This window comes from Trichoderma harzianum (assembly GCF_003025095.1).
Source record: "Trichoderma harzianum CBS 226.95 unplaced genomic scaffold M431scaffold_7, whole genome shotgun sequence".
Classification (NCBI taxonomy): domain Eukaryota; kingdom Fungi; phylum Ascomycota; class Sordariomycetes; order Hypocreales; family Hypocreaceae; genus Trichoderma; species Trichoderma harzianum.
In genome coordinates, this window is record NW_020209255.1 from 153,126 (window position 1) to 170,227 (window position 17,102).

The 17,102-nt window shown below is 45.6% G+C and overlaps 7 protein-coding genes across 7 annotated transcripts; 3 read left to right on the top strand and 4 right to left on the bottom strand.

The window, feature by feature from the left end:
• The first annotated feature begins 111 nt into the window (after nt 1-111).
• On the top strand, nt 112-2,518 carry M431DRAFT_508687 (hypothetical protein). The gene is made up of 5 exons (XM_024919146.1): nt 112-275; nt 327-601; nt 683-1,232; nt 1,280-1,566; nt 1,641-2,518. The coding sequence occupies exons 1-5, from the start codon at nt 210-212 to the stop codon at nt 2,038-2,040; spliced, it is 1,578 nt and encodes a 525-aa protein (XP_024773240.1). The 5' UTR covers nt 112-209; the 3' UTR covers nt 2,041-2,518.
• Nucleotides 2,519-2,777: 259 nt separating this feature from the next.
• On the bottom strand, nt 2,778-3,971 carry M431DRAFT_5876 (hypothetical protein; the record flags this gene model as incomplete). The annotated part of the gene is made up of 2 exons (XM_024921530.1): nt 2,778-3,771; nt 3,829-3,971. 2 exons carry the CDS (start codon nt 3,969-3,971, stop codon nt 2,778-2,780), a joined length of 1,137 nt encoding a protein of 378 aa, XP_024773241.1.
• A 4,811-nt stretch (nt 3,972-8,782) lies between these two features.
• On the top strand, nt 8,783-10,241 carry M431DRAFT_508689 (glycoside hydrolase family 6 protein). The gene is made up of 3 exons (XM_024919147.1): nt 8,783-9,059; nt 9,112-9,359; nt 9,417-10,241. Exons 1-3 carry the CDS (start codon nt 8,806-8,808, stop codon nt 10,103-10,105), a joined length of 1,191 nt encoding a protein of 396 aa, XP_024773242.1. The 5' UTR covers nt 8,783-8,805; the 3' UTR covers nt 10,106-10,241.
• Nucleotides 10,242-10,411: 170 nt separating this feature from the next.
• M431DRAFT_482444 (hypothetical protein) lies at nt 10,412-11,101 on the bottom strand (the record flags this gene model as incomplete). Its single annotated transcript, XM_024916041.1, has 1 exon — nt 10,412-11,101. One exon carries the CDS (start codon nt 11,099-11,101, stop codon nt 10,412-10,414), a length of 690 nt encoding a protein of 229 aa, XP_024773243.1.
• Nucleotides 11,102-11,534: 433 nt separating this feature from the next.
• Nucleotides 11,535-12,151, bottom strand: M431DRAFT_116788 (hypothetical protein). Its single transcript, XM_024911976.1, has 2 exons — nt 12,070-12,151; nt 11,535-11,986 (listed from the first exon to the last, which is right to left on the bottom strand). The coding sequence occupies exons 1-2, from the start codon at nt 12,079-12,081 to the stop codon at nt 11,663-11,665; spliced, it is 336 nt and encodes a 111-aa protein (XP_024773244.1). The 5' UTR covers nt 12,082-12,151; the 3' UTR covers nt 11,535-11,662.
• A 948-nt stretch (nt 12,152-13,099) lies between these two features.
• Nucleotides 13,100-14,218, bottom strand: M431DRAFT_520548 (glycoside hydrolase family 105 protein; the record flags this gene model as incomplete). The annotated part of the gene is made up of 1 exon (XM_024920433.1): nt 13,100-14,218. One exon carries the CDS (start codon nt 14,216-14,218, stop codon nt 13,100-13,102), a length of 1,119 nt encoding a protein of 372 aa, XP_024773245.1.
• A 708-nt stretch (nt 14,219-14,926) lies between these two features.
• Nucleotides 14,927-16,723, top strand: M431DRAFT_86446 (hypothetical protein; the record flags this gene model as incomplete). The annotated part of the gene is made up of 5 exons (XM_024923681.1): nt 14,927-15,232; nt 15,298-15,575; nt 15,634-16,149; nt 16,215-16,426; nt 16,482-16,723. The coding sequence occupies 5 exons, from the start codon at nt 14,927-14,929 to the stop codon at nt 16,721-16,723; spliced, it is 1,554 nt and encodes a 517-aa protein (XP_024773246.1).
• Nucleotides 16,724-17,102: the final 379 nt, after the last annotated feature.

Here is a 17,102-nt window from a genome sequence, read left to right on the forward strand (position 1 = left end):
GATGCGTTTGCATTCCTCCCTTCCTGTTTCAGGAGTATAATGATGCCATGGAGCCCCTTCAGTCCCCAGCCTTCCTACAGCATTGCCGTTTTCCTTTTACACTTCCACACACAATTTTCAGATACCCCAAAGAACAGAAAGCGATAACAACTGCAGTATATGATATTGGCCACGACTGGGCCGGACAGCTTTGATTCAGCGTCTTCAAAATGGTCGTCTCTCATGCTACACTCTACAATCGCCTAGTGACCGTCGCGGTCGCTTTTGGCTCTCTTGTAAGCCTCCCGCTACTGGATCAAGTATACTAGAAGATTCTAAGATGTTAGACATACGGATACTGCTCTTCAATTATTGGCAGTACGATTGGCCAGCCGGGATGGTATGCCTACTTTGACCTTCCCCCAAGTGGCACTCCAGGTTATGCAACAAAAACCACTTCGACGATTGCCACCGCCAATGGTATATATAGCGCTGGTGGTGCTATCGGCTCTCTGTTTATTATGTGGGCAGCATCGGCCCTGGGAAGGAAGCAGTCTATCCAAATCGGGGGATTCTTCGCTCTCCTTGGGGGCGCTCTTCAAGGGGGTGCCGTGAATATCGGGTACGTTGGCTTGACTCCATCATCATAATAACCAAACATGAAGACGTTAAGCTAATTGTGTCCGTATTTAAAAATCTCAAGTATGTTTCAGGCAGGACGCTTTCTGGCAGGTGTCGGCATTGGCATCCTGGTAACAGTATGCCCTATGTATATGAGCGAGTTGGCACCACCTGAGAAGCGCGGCTGGCTGGTCGGTCACCACGCAATTTTCGTTGTCTTTGGATATATGCTTTCAAGTTGGCTTGGATTTGCGTGCTACTTTGCCACATCTCAACAGCCGGACTTTGCATGGCGCTTCCCTCTCTGCATGCAATGCTTTGGCCCTCTGGTGCTGCTAATAGCATCACTTTGGATCCCAGAATCACCTCGGTGGCTTTTGCAGAAAGGCAAGCTAGAAGAAGCATGGATAGTCGTGTTGAATCTCAGAAGGTCGCCAGAAGACCAAGAAAACATGGCTGCAAAAGAGGAACTCTACCAGATCCGAGCCCAGATTACACTTGACGCTGCAAGGCTAAAGGCTATTGGATGCGGGCCATGGATGGCGGTGATCAAGAAGAAAAGTTATCGGAAAAGAATGATTATTGGATTTCTAACCCAATGGGGTGCCGAATTTGCTGGACCTCTTATCATTGTGAGTCTACTCTCCTTCATTGTTAGCATTCGTCGCTAATTTAACAGAATAATTACTCGGTCATATTATATACCAATTTAGGTCAAACGGGCTACATGCCTCTGTTGCTCTCCGCACTCTGGCTCACCACCGCCGGCTTGATTTACAACCCATTTGGTGCCTGGCTACATGACAAAGTCAATTCGCGAAGGTGGATGTTTATGGTTGGTCTATTCGGCTGCTTAATTACCACCAGCGGGCTCGCGGCCTGCGTGGCCCAATTCGCAGGGACATCGAAAAAGGCTGGTAATGCAGCGGGGGTATTCTTCATTTTTCTATACCTTGCATTTCAAGGGTATGTTGTTGTATACAATACTAAAAATCCATCCCTTCTTTGAGAAAAGACCATTGGCTAACGGATGCTAACAGAACCGGTTGCGATACGACGATGTATATATATGTTGCTGAGATCTTTCCTACGGAAATTCGTCCCATTGGCATGGGGTTCTCTCTTTTCGGACAATTCTCCAGCACTATCATTCTCCTACAAACTGCGCCGATTGGAATCGTCAATGTTGGCTGGAAATACTATCTTGTCATCATCATCTGGTGTATCTTCTTTATCCCAGTCGTGTATTTCTTCTTTCCTGAAACAGCCAAACTGTCATTGGAAGAAATATCGGCACGCTTCGGGGACGATGTTGCAGTCCATGTTACTGACGTCCCAGATGAGGAGCGCAGAGAGCTGGATGACTTTTTGAAAGGAAAAGATGTTGTTCACCTGGAGGAATCGCGAGACCCAAGTGGTGGTGGCAGCGTAAAGTCTTAGCAAGAACGAGATTAGCTATATCGCCGCAAGCTTGTAGCTCGAATTGACCAAAAAAATAATAGGATCTATGGCAATCCATCGAATAAATTATTGAGAGGTCTCTCTTGCGCCGACAACAATATGGGGTGATCTTTCAAATTTAGAAATACTTCTCGGTAATAGTCGCAGTAATAGCCCAGGCGTTGATGTGGTGATGGAGTCTCCAGGATGTACCCTTGCGCCTCGGATGAAAGTGTAGCCAATTATTTTCCGCGGGGTATTCTCTATTGGGAATCCAACCGGAGCGCTGAAGCTCTACTTTCCCACCACGCCTAGAGGAAATATTACTGCGACATACAGCAAGATGTCCTCTTTTTAACCCGTTTGGGAGTTTAGGGTCGTATTTTCATCATTGGCAAATCTTTCGTCTCCAAACATCTACGTTCTGGCGGGTTTAAAAATAGGCACAGAAGGGGTGAACAAGAACATGTAGAATCACATCCCACTGTTCAAGATATAGCCTGTTGTTGGACTTTCCCAAATACATGAGTCTCTGCTAGTAAGCTGCGGCTAAACAAATTATTCTTTTCTTCATTAAGGTAGCATTCATTAATATTACTTTCTGAGGTTCAACTTCCAGCTAGCAGTAGGCTCTCACAGCTGTAAGGAGGAAATCTTGAATAATTGAACCACGGTCATTTGAATGGCCTCGAATTCCATATCAAAACTAGTCATTACTCGTTACATGTGGCGGTTCTCTATGATAAAGGATTCCAGGTAACCTGTAGTGAGATTGCCTGAGGACTCGTAAACACGGTACCCTGGGCTTGCCCAGTGGGAACCTCAGTGGCATAGAAAGTTGATGATCCTTCGAACGTCAAGTGCGAGCCATCATAGGCAAAGCTGCTGCCGGCAGTGATGGAGGTATCGCAGCTAAAGGAAGAGTCGCTCAAGACTGCGCACTTGCCCTTACTAGAGTTCAGAGAAAATGTCGTGCCGTCAGCGTTTGGTGTAGCAGTGTACGTAGCTGGGGTACCGCCGCCGCGATACCACGCGCCCTTGCTGATGAGGAACCCGGGACTCGTGGTGCTAGTAGTATCGACATATATGTAAGCCTTGCCGGAAAGGACACCCGCTGGTATGGTCGGACGTGTGGTGCTGGTGCTGGTGCTGGTAGCCGACTTGGTGGTTGTCGTCGATGTAGGGGTGCTATACTTGGGCAGATATTTGATGCCAGTCTTAGGGCAAGTAGAGGGTGCGCCAACGGGGTCAACGGGGACGAACACGCCTGACTGAACGGAACCACGGACATTGTATTGATACCATAACTCGTCAAGCTCACCATTCTTGTTGCAGTTGATGATGACGTTGTGGCCGAAATGCGAAGTAAGAGCATCCTGGATTGCAGCCAGAGTGTACGTAGTTGTTGATGATGGCAAGATGCCAGCTGCGGCAAGCCAATCATATGAAGGGAGGGTTTGGAACAGAGTGACGGCTCTCCTGAAGTAATCGCCGACTTCCTGAGTAGGCTGGTAATTGGGATAGCACCTGGGTTCAAGAGTGCTGATGCATGTGCCATGCTTGCCGAATTCGTGCTCCCAAAAGCTCTCATCGTTGCCTGTGTAATCTTTCCAGTATGTTTGCATATACTCCAGAGTACAAGGATCCTGCTCTTGAAGGATCGCAGTGATATTGGTGTATGCTCTGGAATTATCACAATTCTGTTCATAGGTTCCATCGCAATTATCGGGCCTACGAAGGTGGTTAGTAGAATGTTCAAAAAATGAGAGGCCTTTTAGCGGGTTTTACCAGAGGCCATGGATGGTCCACGAGTTATTCGGTCCCGTCGATGGATTAGTGTCCCAAAATTGTGTTTGAAGGAGTTGACCACCGGGGTAGTTGAAGCGGCAAGTATCAGCCACAGCCGAGATATTATGACAGCTTAACGGCATGGCGCATGACACAGAGGCTGCCATCACGGAGCCAGCGCTCAGGGCCGCCCCAACCAGCAATTGTCTCAATCCCATTTTTCCGAGCAGTCAGGGAACGGCCTTTTTTTTTTTTTTTTTGGATAAAGAGCTACCATTGGAATTATATCTTTTATCAGCAAGACCTGCCTCTTATATACAGCTGAAAGATTTTCTCTCTCGGGGTCTAGCCCACATTGGATAGAACTATTGTCAAGGCTTACGGCTGCATTCGCACACCGAAGTTCCGCCAAGAGTTGATTGGTATGCCTAGAGCTGGATAGCAAATCCCCACGTGTCAATTTTCTGAACTTCCCTTCGCAGTTAGGTCAACAGACGATAGCTGAAAGGCAAACAAATACACATCTATTATTGCCACCTAGCTAGCAGAATTATTCCTCAGGCATTGGACCTTTTGCTTATCGCCGAATATTGGCCATGGGTTAAATCTTCTCGTTGTGGGCTTTCTAGTGATGCACGCCCTTGGACTACTCGGCTGCTGGCCAGCTGAAAGATTGCAACCCCACTGCTAAAACAACAAACAACATGATATTTACCCTGTCTCGTTGCGGTAAAGACACCTTTCTCGAATGGAAGCCTACAGTAACTATTTTCCCGTTTTATAGTATAAGAGAGGGATTGAATTCAGTGAATGTGGGCATACATTTATTTGTCCTTGCAAATGTGAAAGGACTGGCATCGCTGATACTCTTCCATGATCCATCGGGCATCTGCCTCTGCGGACGCTCGGATATAAGATCGAATTCAGGCGCTTCAAAAATTTGAATCTCAAAATTTACTGGCAAAGCTGCCCGATAAATAGGGATATACTTGCAGCTCAGGATGATTTCTGCATATTTACTACTGAACCCGTTACGGTACAGCTCTTTACCAATTCACATCAGAGAATAGCATCCATGTAAATTTCGTACCTACAGTGGGGTTTGCTCTGACCGGATATACTTCTCTTTTTAGGCTTAGACGCCTTTCACCGTTCTGCGAATCATGGTAGCGTCCACATAAGTAAGCATACAGCATATTTTGCAATGGAATATTAAGCTTACTTACAAAGATCTTGTAACACACCCAGCGGAAAAGTCACCGTACATCATTATGTAAGTATTTCTGAACCTAGAGACTTCCGCTACTCGACTGCTCCTTAATTCTGTGAAAATTGCGATTGTACTTTAAGTACAAAGACCAAAGGGATCCCTTGCCTCTTTGCAAACTTACACCACTCTCGCAATTGTAAATGACGACTAGCGTTTCGGTTTTTCGAAGCTGCACAGTATATCCATGAGAAATTTAGTGGCATAAGTTGGAGATGTCACGAACGCTGATGTGCCTCAATAGAAAACTAGGAAGCTTACCCTTTACTTCAAGATATCGTCACGCTGGGTATTGCACACAAATAAGGCCATTAGCCCATTCATTCGCGGGACACTCTTGGCTTGGTGATAAATTTCTTGACAGTGTTGGCCGGGTATAATGCTAGTTTAGCACTGCAGAATGATGTCCTGATAGCTATGCCAATAACGGTTGCTCACTTCAGCAATGGCTACGCAGCTGCGCAATGCTGTTCTTCACTCTGGTTTTACCAACAATATGCAGGCAAGGCAGCCATAGTACTGCACACAAGCACGAGCCGATTGCCCGGTCCGATCCGATCTTCCCTCCCCTACTGCTTTTTACAAACCATCTGTCACGCAAGCTGTGCTATGGGATGCATATCCAGCTAGAGAGCGCAGATACGCCACGTGGAGGGGCAGCTGGTTGTACTGCACAGTATATTCTCCACTGATGCGAATACCGGGAATCGCCGATATCCGTTTCTTTCATCTTCTGAACAAGCCGCTGGACCATTTTTGCCAACGGTTACAAGAATCGTACGAACATAATCCATTCTCTACCTGTCTCGTAAGGCCGTGGTATTGTCTTAAGAATAAATTATCGTCTCGTTCTACAGTATGGAAGCTGGATGCCTTTATAAGAAACGAAACGCGGGGCTATTAGCTATTGGGGTAGTGTTCGAGGTTCCCCATCACCCACCTAGAAAAAAAACTTGGGGGTGGCTCCGTACCTCATCGTTTGATATGTCTAACCGTATGAGTACTCAGGGTCTTGGATGGAAGAAGGAAGGAAGAAGATTGATCTATTCGAAGTCATATGCGTTGCATAAGCCGAGATAGTGCCCTGTTATTCCTGTCCGTTGGCATCAGCTTGGTACACATACAACTTTCTGCGTACTTAAGGCCCTTTTGCGAGCCTATCCATGCGCTATTACGTATATGTGGCTCTGACTATGAACTATCGCATTCATATGCGAGCAGTCAAACGACCCTTTTAGGCCTTGCAATCTGGGTACATGAACTTAGTCTTAGTTGAATGCTGCATAGGTATTGAAGTGGTAGAGCGGTGTAGAAAATGTTTGGCGGCTGTGGATGGTGTGCATTAAGTTCCCCCGCCCACGTGGTATTAAGACCTACGACCAGCTCAAGACCATTCTGTGAAACTAATTTACTAAAACCAATAGATTGCTCGACATACCTTTCACCAGGAATCAATTGACATGTATCGCCTCCAAGGCCTGGCAAGCATATCAAACATATATCTCTATTTCAATGTACCATAGTTGTCGTTGCTATTCTCGGGGAACAGAGTTCACTCCCCCCAATTAATCTAGCGCTCAGGCACCCCCGCTTTGTGGCATCTGTATAATCGTCACTATTGTATGTGCGACAACGGCGAAGATGACACCAAAATACATAAAACAAATCTGTTGGTACTATTGCATCTTGTAATCCTTCTTCATTGGAGTGGGTCTGCCGCATAGTGCGTCAACGAAACTTCACAAATGATGTATGTGCCGTTTATCAATGGATACGCGATGCCGAATCATCTATAATTATTATCCGCTGGCTACTATAACAATAGCTTTATCGCGTCTTGGTATGTTTAAAGCTAATACTGCATTGCTATAGTACTTTATAAATAGATTGGAAGGCCGTATTGTGGTATCTAGCAAGGGGTTTGTAAAATCACATGCAAATTGAGGTGTCGATCAATGCGTATTACGCGACTTTAAAAGAAGCTATTTGTTTTATTGAATAGAATAGCCCACATTACAATTAGCTTCTCTACGAAGGAGCTGTAGTTAGATCTTACAAACGACTCCAATGCGTAGTAAATGCTCTGTTCGTTTATTATTATCTTTAACCTCTTCCAACAAAAGCTTTCCGATATTCTACGGTGAGTATATAACGGCCACCATTTGTCGCTTCCACATATCGAATAGCTAACTACACTGGATATGTTCTTGTATGTGACTATCAATAAGAGAGTTGAAGAGCGTTACCAAGTCTGAACTTATGAAGACCATATGGCATGGATGTTCTTAATGTATCTGTGTGATCACTAGCTACCCAACAAGCAAGTCGCCAACGTCTCACAAGGCGTCTGAGCAACTACTCTTCCCTCTTTCAATATGAAGTTCGTACTAATTAACAACAGCAGCCATAATTGTATAATATATGCAGGCTCCTGTCAGTGCATGAAATCTCTACCACGTTCGCATTAACGTTAGCAAAGCAAAGGCACATTTGAGAAAAGTGCTATCCACTTGCAGTCGCGGTCGCGAGCATAGTTTTCCTGTCAATCCAGATAGTTCTAGAACAGTCTGATTGTATCAAAAGGATCACTTTGCGAGTTTTATTTGATATGGTATCAAAGTCCTCCACGCCAGTGGGGCATATTGTTTGTAATGCTCGCTCTATTCATTTCGAAAACTTTTTGCTATTCGCCACGTAAAAAGAGTTCGCTAACATAGAGAACGTAGGCGTCATTACGGTATATCTCAAGCCATTTCAGCTGAGCTTAGCCTGTTAACCTCTCAGGCTATTACAACAATCTTATTACGAGATGCGCCACGAGATTGCGTAACATATCGCACACCATGCCCTCACCATGCCCTCTAAAGATCGGACATGTTGCGAGGTAGTATTTGAAGAGACTTGCTAACGGCTATTCTGTTTACTAGTCTTTCTCCCTCGGACCGACTGCATATTAGGTTGTCTTCGCGAAAACACCAACGTATTGTCAGGTGGGAATCGAGCGTATTAGCCTCTATTGGACGTCCCATTCCGCATTCAGTAACCATAGCATACGATGTTGACTTTTGGTCACCAATTATGGCATGGATCGCAGCATCACACACAGACTATGGAATTTTTTAGCCGCAACCTCTGGCTATATTATGTGTAATGCTACGTTTTGTATAATGACCGTGCATTCTGCCAGCTTATTTAATGGGTAATATGTATTGAGGCGGAGACGGAGTTTATTAGCCGCCAGTCAAGGCTATGCATGTTGCGGATTCCCCGGGCTTTATCCTGTGATGCCGAATGCTACATTGACATGACACCTTGGGACAAGTAGACAGAGACATCGCCGTGATTATAAAATGGGTTATATCATGCCAAAATATTCTACCATGATCCCACACAGTCTCAACACCAGCCGCTTCAAAGGAGATCATCATGGTTGTAGGCATTCTTGCGACTCTGGCCACGCTGGCCACACTGGCAGCTAGCGTTCCCCTTGAGGAACGACAGTCTTGCTCAAGTGTTTGGTATTACACTAAGCGTTTCTTTCTGTCTAGAAAAAATAATACTAACTCATATCCAGGGGTCAATGTGGTGGCCAAAACTGGGCTGGACCGTTCTGCTGTGCTTCCGGAAGCACTTGTGTGTATTCCAATGACTACTACTCCCAGTGTCTTCCTGGCGCGGCAAGCTCAAGTTCTTCCACTCGCGCCTCGTCGATGACTTCTCGGGTGTCGTCAGCAACATCGACTAGATCAAGCGCTTCAACGCCCCCTCCTGCCTCTTCAACTACACCAGCGCCGCCAGTCGGATCGGGAACGGCAACATACTCGGGTAACCCCTTTGCTGGAGTCACGCCTTGGGCCAATTCCTTTTATGCCTCTGAAGTCAGCACTTTGGCAATTCCAAGCTTGACAGGAGCCATGGCCACTGCTGCGGCCGCTGTGGCAAAGGTTCCATCTTTCATGTGGCTGTAGGTACTCTTGATATGACACAATGTTTCAACATATTGACCGCTGTTGCAGAGACACTCTGGATAAGACTCCCTTGATGAGCTCCACGTTGTCGGACATCCGTGCCGCAAACAAGGCTGGAGGCAACTACGCTGGACAATTTGTGGTCTACGACCTGCCGGATCGTGACTGTGCCGCCGCTGCTTCCAATGGTGAATATTCCATCGCTGATGGTGGCGTGGACAAATACAAGAACTACATCGATACCATTCGTGGAATCGTCACTACCTTTTCCGACGTTCGCATCCTTTTGGTTATCGGTAAGAGCTCTAAGCCAAATGCTCTCTAGAATCCATTCTAACTATGCCTCCATCCAGAGCCCGACTCTCTTGCAAACCTGGTTACTAACCTCGCCACTCCCAAGTGCTCAAACGCCCAATCTGCATACCTGGAATGCATTAATTACGCCATCACGCAGCTGAACCTTCCAAATGTTGCGATGTACTTGGATGCTGGCCACGCTGGATGGCTTGGATGGCCAGCAAACCAAGACCCAGCTGCCCAGTTGTTCGCAAATGTTTACAAGAATGCGTCATCTCCTCGAGCCGTCCGTGGACTGGCCACTAACGTGGCTAACTACAATGCGTGGAATATTACTACTCCCCCTTCATACACTCAAGGAAACGCTGTTTACAATGAGAAGCTGTATATCCATGCCATCGGACCCCTTCTTGCCAACCACGGCTGGTCAAACGCTTTCTTCATCACTGACCAAGGTCGGTCTGGCAAGCAGCCAACTGGGCAGCTTGAGTGGGGTAACTGGTGCAATGCTGTTGGCACTGGATTTGGTATCCGCCCTTCTGCCAATACTGGAGACTCACTGTTGGATTCATTCGTCTGGGTCAAGCCAGGTGGCGAGTGTGACGGTACTAGCAATAGCAGTGCACCACGATTTGATTATCACTGCGCTTCTGCAGATGCTTTGCAGCCAGCACCTCAAGCCGGTTCTTGGTTCCAGGCTTATTTCGTGCAGCTTCTTACGAACGCGAACCCGTCATTCCTGTAGGTCGATTGACCGTGGGGCTTCATAAAATGTGTTCGGATGATTGAGTTTCTATTTGATGGATCCTATATATATTTCAGGTACCAGCAGCTGGTCGATAGGTCAGAAATACATAACTTGATGGCTGATATATAGTCAACATCAAAATTCTTTATTTGCTTTAAATTCTTTGGTTGGATACAGCATTCTACAGTTTAGCGCAGTTTAGCTGCCAATCCATTAGACACCTACGAAATTGCCGACAACATCGACCCTGTGTGACCTTTATAAACTTATTCTTGCTCAATCGTTTAGATTGCAACTAAACATTTAGTCGCTCCTCGTTCTATTATGCCGCGAACTTCTCCATGACATGTAGTTATTTGTAATGAAAATCCCAAATCTGCCGACCATCACTAGACTTGATCCCCAGACTACCAGTCTCGCGATATCGATGGCTTTGGCACTTGAGAATGATGCCATATAAAGAGATTTAGCCGCAATGGTAATAATCGCTCCTTTGCAGAAAAGACTTGCTCTTTTACTCATATCAGTAACAGCTCTACTTGGACGCCTGGCACTAATAAGTGTGCTCATAATAACCTCCCTTGCTTGGTCTAAACTCAGATCTTTTGAAGGTTTTCCAAATGCAGAGAGGGATTTCTTCTCCAGGTAGTATGTATATGGGCGCGTTGTCGCATGGATTGAGTGCGCTATTAGGAGCCCAATTGGCGAGGTGTTGTATCGCATTAAGTGGAAGAATCCGTTGCGCATCTGATGCGCATCTTGGGCGCCCATCTCTAGTGTGATTTTGTCGGCATGAATTTGTTCAAGTATATTATCGATAGCATCTCCAACGGCCTGATGATACTCTTTGCGAACACGGTTGTCATGAATGATCCATTGGCTAAAGATGATGAAGATTCCTTCATAAAAGTTGGAGCGAGTGAGTGAGAAGGGCTGAAAGATTGTATTGACGGAAAAGTTCTCCATCTCCAATGCGTCGACCACTTGATTCATGTAGAGTTCTTACTGCTGGTTCTGAGAGCATGATATGGGATCTATTTCTCATATGTATCCAACGATGGTAGCGTTGAAAAGATTTCAAGAAATTCTTAGCGCGCGGCACGTAGTTTGTTTGCAACAGTGTAAGCACAATGCCCAACCCGCTAAACATGCCCCCCACTCATCGGCGATATTACACAGGTAAGGTATTCAATAAGAATCTCATTGCTGATGTATGCTTAAATAAATGCTTCCGAATAGGCACCACTGGGAAATACCTTGCTCACACCACTTGGAAGGCCACAGTCGCTGACATAATAATGTAGGGCGCAGATCACATCAATTGGAGGAAGGGGAACCTGAAATCGTTGCCACAAGGGTATTGATAACCTGCAAGATGAGTTCTCATTGTATCGTTTCGTTGGCTGCATGATCACACATAGATTTAGTGTTATGAATGTATCCATTGAAGTAAGAGCTATGTCACGTTACCCAAAAGACCCGTTGACTCTTTTACATAACAACATCCATACAAAATAATTGTGATGAGCATGTGTGTGCTCGCTAAAGTGATCCCTATGTCAACCACTTGGCACTCTTCGCTTGGCCGTTGTTGAAAGTAAAGCAGTTGTAACCATCGCCCAGCTCACTTGCGACTCCCGTAATCTCATTTACGCAATTCTCGTCACTATAAAATGAGACAGGCTGCTGAACATTGTCGAATTGGCTGCCTCTATACTGAGCACTGGCAAACGCTGCAGTGGAGCTGGTACAATCGCCTGGCTGAACAACTGTGGTCCCAACAACGATTCCACCAGCACATCTTGCATCGGTATAAGAGTCAAAGAGCACAGGGTTCTGGGCGAGAACAGCTGAGCAAGCTGACAGAAGGTATAGAATCTGGATGGAGTTAGCACTCTTGGTGCAGTCTTGATGCAGAAACAGGAGAGAGGGATAGGGAACATTGAAGTATAATTACATACGGTTTTTTGCATTTTGTCAAAGCACTGTCTTCTTAACGAGGTGATATGAGAACAATAATTGTTTATACTTGATGGAACGAAAATGCAGTGTCTAGTTTGCTCTCAAGGAGAGAACACATGGCGTATATATAGATATATCGCTTCTTGCGTACAATATAACATGTACGCCCGCAAATAACCATTACCCCGGAACAAAATGTATCACGGAAGAAATATCTGTCCGGTCAGCGTAGTACTGGCTAATATCACGGTCCCTTTACCCCATAGTTTCTGTGGAAGGCAAGGAACAGACAAGACAAATCATCAATTGAGATGCGTTCGCAATAAAGTTTTTTAAAACAATTTATGCGGATTTATGCGGCAACGTCAAGCTTTGGCGGGATTTTGCCGCCATTTTGGTTCGGTACATATTCCAAGACAGGAATGGTATCCGATGCAACAGGGCAATTGCGTATGTGTTACAACCTGACCTAGCCCAGGTATGCATAAAGAACAGCTAACTCAATCCGGATGAAAGATTTGGAGGCTCGCCCATCCAGGCATAAGAGCAGAGGTATACTGCAACGAAGAGGTTACAACTGGGAACATTATGTAGTGAGCCACCCAAGATGGCAGAGTACATAAGTTCGATTCGTTACACTCGTTTGGATAATTTACACAGCGACTCATTCACAATGTACCAAAAATAGATACAGGCCAAACCACCTAATATGCTCTAGTTGCCTATGCTCATCAAAGCCTACTGCCGCAGGGGCAGGGTGTTATTAACGGTAAAATGAAAGGGTCGACAGAATGTCTCTATGAGACACAGTTGGATACTGTTTCCTTGTGTATAAATAGTATTTGAGAGATTCTGGCTAGCAATAAGAGAATAGTGGTGGGAGGACAAATTGTATCCGAACACATCAGGAATCTTTAGAAACTCGCTACAAAATAGCTCTTAAATAGTCGTGAGCTATCACGTTTTTTCCAAAATATTATATAAGCATACCTTTATTAATAGGCCTTTTCACCTTGTACCGATGCTACTTTAAATGAAAATTCTGAGCAACTCGACGAGAGCCAAGATTGCCATCGCCTGGCCATATGGCATAGGCGTAATAGGAATTTTCTTGTAAAATTCCAAATCTGATCCCATGCCCGTTCCAAATGATGTGTTTAACAGTTGGCCATCGGAGTTGATATTACTCAGAACACCCTGAATTGCTTTGAATGCTACATTTCTGTATTCCTCCTTCAGGTAGTGCTTACGCTGTGCCTTCAGCAAGCCGAATGCAAAGCCAGCGGTTGCGCTGGACTCCTGATAAGACCCATCCTCTTCTGGAATATCCAGTAAAGTGCGCCAAAGCCCGCTTGGTGCTTGAAAAGCTTTTAATGCTTCACATTGGGCAGCTAGCGTGGATTTTAAATGAATGCAGAACGGGTCATCGGAGGCTAGATCTAACAATTCGATAATCTCTGGTATCACAATTGTAAGCCAGCTATTACCCCGTGCCCATCTTGCCGACGCAAAGTTGTGGCCACCATCGTTGAACGACCATCCGTGGAAGAAGAGGCCTGTCCTGGCATCAAATAGATACTGAATATGTAGCAGAAACTGGTACTTTGCCTCTTTGACATAATGAGGGCGATCTAGCACAAGTCCAATCTTGGCCAGCGGCAACACAGTCATCATCAAGGTGTCGTCCCACAGCTGCTGATCGTTTTCCTCCAAGTACGTGATATGCTGCATTCCTCCGTATTTTGTTCGCTCCAGGTCATGATATGCCCACTCTGCCCAACTATCGAGCCAGAGGAGATATGTAGGGTTCTTTGTTTTCTCATAAACATAAGCCAAGGTGAGCATGGCCGCCATTGTGTTAATGTTTTTGGTTGTACCGCCAGCAGCAAATCGGGTTTGGAACCAGTCTTCTATGATCTGAAGATATTTGGGATCTCCTGTCGCCTGGTAGTACTGCCATATCCCGTAAAGTCCGACACCATGTGTCCACTCCCAGTCATTCCACCCCTTCGTGTCTATTACTCGGCCATCGGCAAGAGTCATGAGAAATTCCCCGGTCTCATCCTTTATATTGACTAGTCCATGGATGAGGAGTTGGATTTTGGAGTGTATCTCCTTTGCGTCAAATCCATGGGCGGTGAGTGGCATACTGCTAGTCGGCTGCAGGTAATGGCTGGGAAAATTGGCAGTTGGAAAAATTGGAAATCGTTAAAAGACAGCCTTTAGAGTAGTATTTATCACGAGTAGAAGCCGCTTGGAAGTAGTTCAAGTGAGTCGTGGCTAGACCATGACACATAACACTAGGCAGCTTGAGTCTTGCTCGGAGGAGATCGCCCGTCGGTGAATCCTAGTTTCTCGGAATTACCAACTTCGGCTCGGCTCATTTCGAAGCGAGCAATCGCCACATAAGCTGGGGTTTTCCATAGTTTGCGCCTTTTAGCATCTGCCCCGCAACGCCACAGGGGAGGAATTTACGAGTCGCGAGGGAAAGTCTTCCAACAACAAAGGGTCGCTTCACGTTCATTGGTGGACTATACTCAGTTCCACCATCTTGATGCTCGGTGTAAATCGAAGCGAGAGCTGTTCGAAGCTTCATCAGCTCATTCTCAGAGCTCGTTTCCACAGCAGAGTTTGGGGAAAGTCGCTAGTTTCGGCGTAACCCCAGATTTTATTTTGCATTTGCGGGGAGAAGGTCTTGGCATCTGTCGGTATGCAGGATTGCTGGGTCGTTCAAATAAATAAAATACCGGCTGTCGCCTCACCTTTCCTCAACGAGCCGCTCATGAGGCCTATAACCTTGCTTCAATCACACCATATTTGATACCAGAACGGGGAGGGTTGAGCCTCTATCTCACAATGGCGCCACCAAAATCCAGTCCCAGCGTTGACGAAATCGAGAATAATATAGCGACGGTTTTGTCAAACGAGATTGAGAAAGACCATACAGATTACGGAAGAGTCGACAAGGAACTTGCTCAATACATTACCGATGCCAGAATCACCATCAGCCCGGAGAAGAACGATGAGCTGCGCCGTAAAATCGATCGGCGTATTCTAGTCGTCATGATTTCGACGTATTTTTTACAAGCTATTGACAAAGGCACCATGTCCTTTGCATCAATCATGGGCATTAAAACCGATACTCATTTGTCTGGACAAGACGTGAGTTAGCTCCTGTATCTGATGGTCAAAGTCAATCATGTGCTAAATTAGTTTGGAAAACATAGTATAACTGGTTGACAACCTGCGTTTTTATCACGATACTTATTGTCGAATATCCTCAAAACTACATCATTGCGAGGGTGCCAATCGCGAAATATCTCGGTTTCAATATTGTGGCTTGGGGTGCGGTGTTAGCCTGCACCGCTGCCTGCACCAATTTTACTGGGCTGCTTGTTGTTCGAACTCTCCTTGGCCTTTTTGAGTCTGTTTGTCAGCCAACATTCGTTGTCTTGTCTGCAATGTGGTATAGACGAGAAGAACAAGCTGCTCGTGTGGCTTATTGGTAAGCTTTGAGAGTCTGAGATATATACACGAGGATTCGCTAATCTCTTAAACCGTAGGTATATGATGAACGGCGCTCAGCAAATCGTTGGCGGTCTTCTAGCATACTGTTTCAGTCTTATTCAGTCGGGACCCCTAAAGTCGTGGAAGTGGCTATTTCTCATCTATGGGGTCATTTCCGTTTGTTTTGGCTTCTTCGTAGCGTGGTACATGCCTGATTCACCTATGAGAGCCAAATGTTTCAGCGAAGAAGACAAACGACTTATGGTTGAGAGAGTCCGTGATAACCAAACGGGCATCCAAAATCGACAATGGAAGAAAAGTCAATTCATCGAAGCACTGAAAGACCCTCAGATCTGGGGCTACTGCTTAATCCAGCTCTGCACCACGCTACCCACCTCCGGACTTGGTGCATTCCAGGGCATCATTATTTCGAGCATGGGATTCACAGTTCTCCAGACTCAGTTACTGGCGATGGTCCTTGGATTCTATATCATCATTGTGCTATTGGGCTCGACCTGGCTGGCTAAGCGAACAAACCAAAATCTCTACATAATGACTGGTTTTATCATTCCGTGAGTGTCCCTCGCCATTATACAATCTCTGACAACGTCAAACTGATAACCTTGATTCAAATTAGCTCTTTTATTGGAACCATTTGCCTTATGACTGTCCCGATCGTTACCCGAAGTCAAAAAATTGGTCTTGTTGTCTGTTACAATATTACCATGTCGTTCTGGGCAGCTCAAACACTAGCGCTGTCTTTACTGTCACGAAATGTCGCTGGACAAACGAAAAAGAGTGCCGCAGTAGCGCTCAATTTTATCTTCTGGGCAACAGGTAACGCAATTGGTGAGTGCTCGATACACTGACGTTTAGTGGCTTGTAAATTGCTAATGCCAAAAAGGCCCTCAAGTCTTCCTGTTCTGGGATGCACCCCGATACTTCATCGCCTTTGCCACCCATCTAGGATGCTATAGCTTGCTTGTTATAGTTCTTCTAGGCTTGCGCTTCTATCTCTCGAGGGAGAATAAAAAGCGAGATAACCTAGCGGCTGCCGGAGTGCGCGAGGCGCGTGATGACCGGATGGTGCACGCATGGGAAGATTTGACAGATAAAGAGAATCCAAACTTCCGCTATGTCTTTTAAGATACCTTTAAATAGGTAGCTGGATTTCAATGTGGATCTTAAATCTGCATAATGATTATACATGTATTTGATGCTTTATGAGAAAGTCTATGCCATTTAATGAGGCATTCGCCAAGATTATAATAGTAATGGAAAACTCACATACCTCCCTTGAGTGGCAATGTAATCTCTGTAAAGGAGGACAGACTATATACCCTGGAGGTGCTGTCCCTAGCAATTAAGAGTTGTGGCATAATTTTTAATGTTGCAGGAAGGACGCAATGTGTGGAAATTGTAATGTCATTCAAACAGTAATCCTAATATATCAACTTGGTTACATATTTGACATAGTCAGGCACAGATATATTTTCCAAGCGTTGCTACTCAGGCCATAACGATG

Bases quoted from the DNA above. Each gene is read 5' to 3' on its own strand.
- M431DRAFT_508687 (XM_024919146.1), top strand. From the start codon at position 210: ATGGTCGTCTCTCATGCTACACTCTACAATCGCCTAGTGACCGTCGCG. The intron at 276-326 runs GTAAGCCTCCCG...CTAAGATGTTAG, and splicing joins CGGTCGCTTTTGGCTCTCTT to ACATACGGATACTGCTCTTC. The intron at 1,567-1,640 runs GTATGTTGTTGT...GGATGCTAACAG, and splicing joins CTATACCTTGCATTTCAAGG to AACCGGTTGCGATACGACGA.
- M431DRAFT_508689 (XM_024919147.1), top strand. From the start codon at position 8,806: ATGACTTCTCGGGTGTCGTCAGCAACATCGACTAGATCAAGCGCTTCA. The intron at 9,060-9,111 runs GTAGGTACTCTT...CCGCTGTTGCAG, and splicing joins GTTCCATCTTTCATGTGGCT to AGACACTCTGGATAAGACTC. The intron at 9,360-9,416 runs GTAAGAGCTCTA...GCCTCCATCCAG, and splicing joins TCGCATCCTTTTGGTTATCG to AGCCCGACTCTCTTGCAAAC.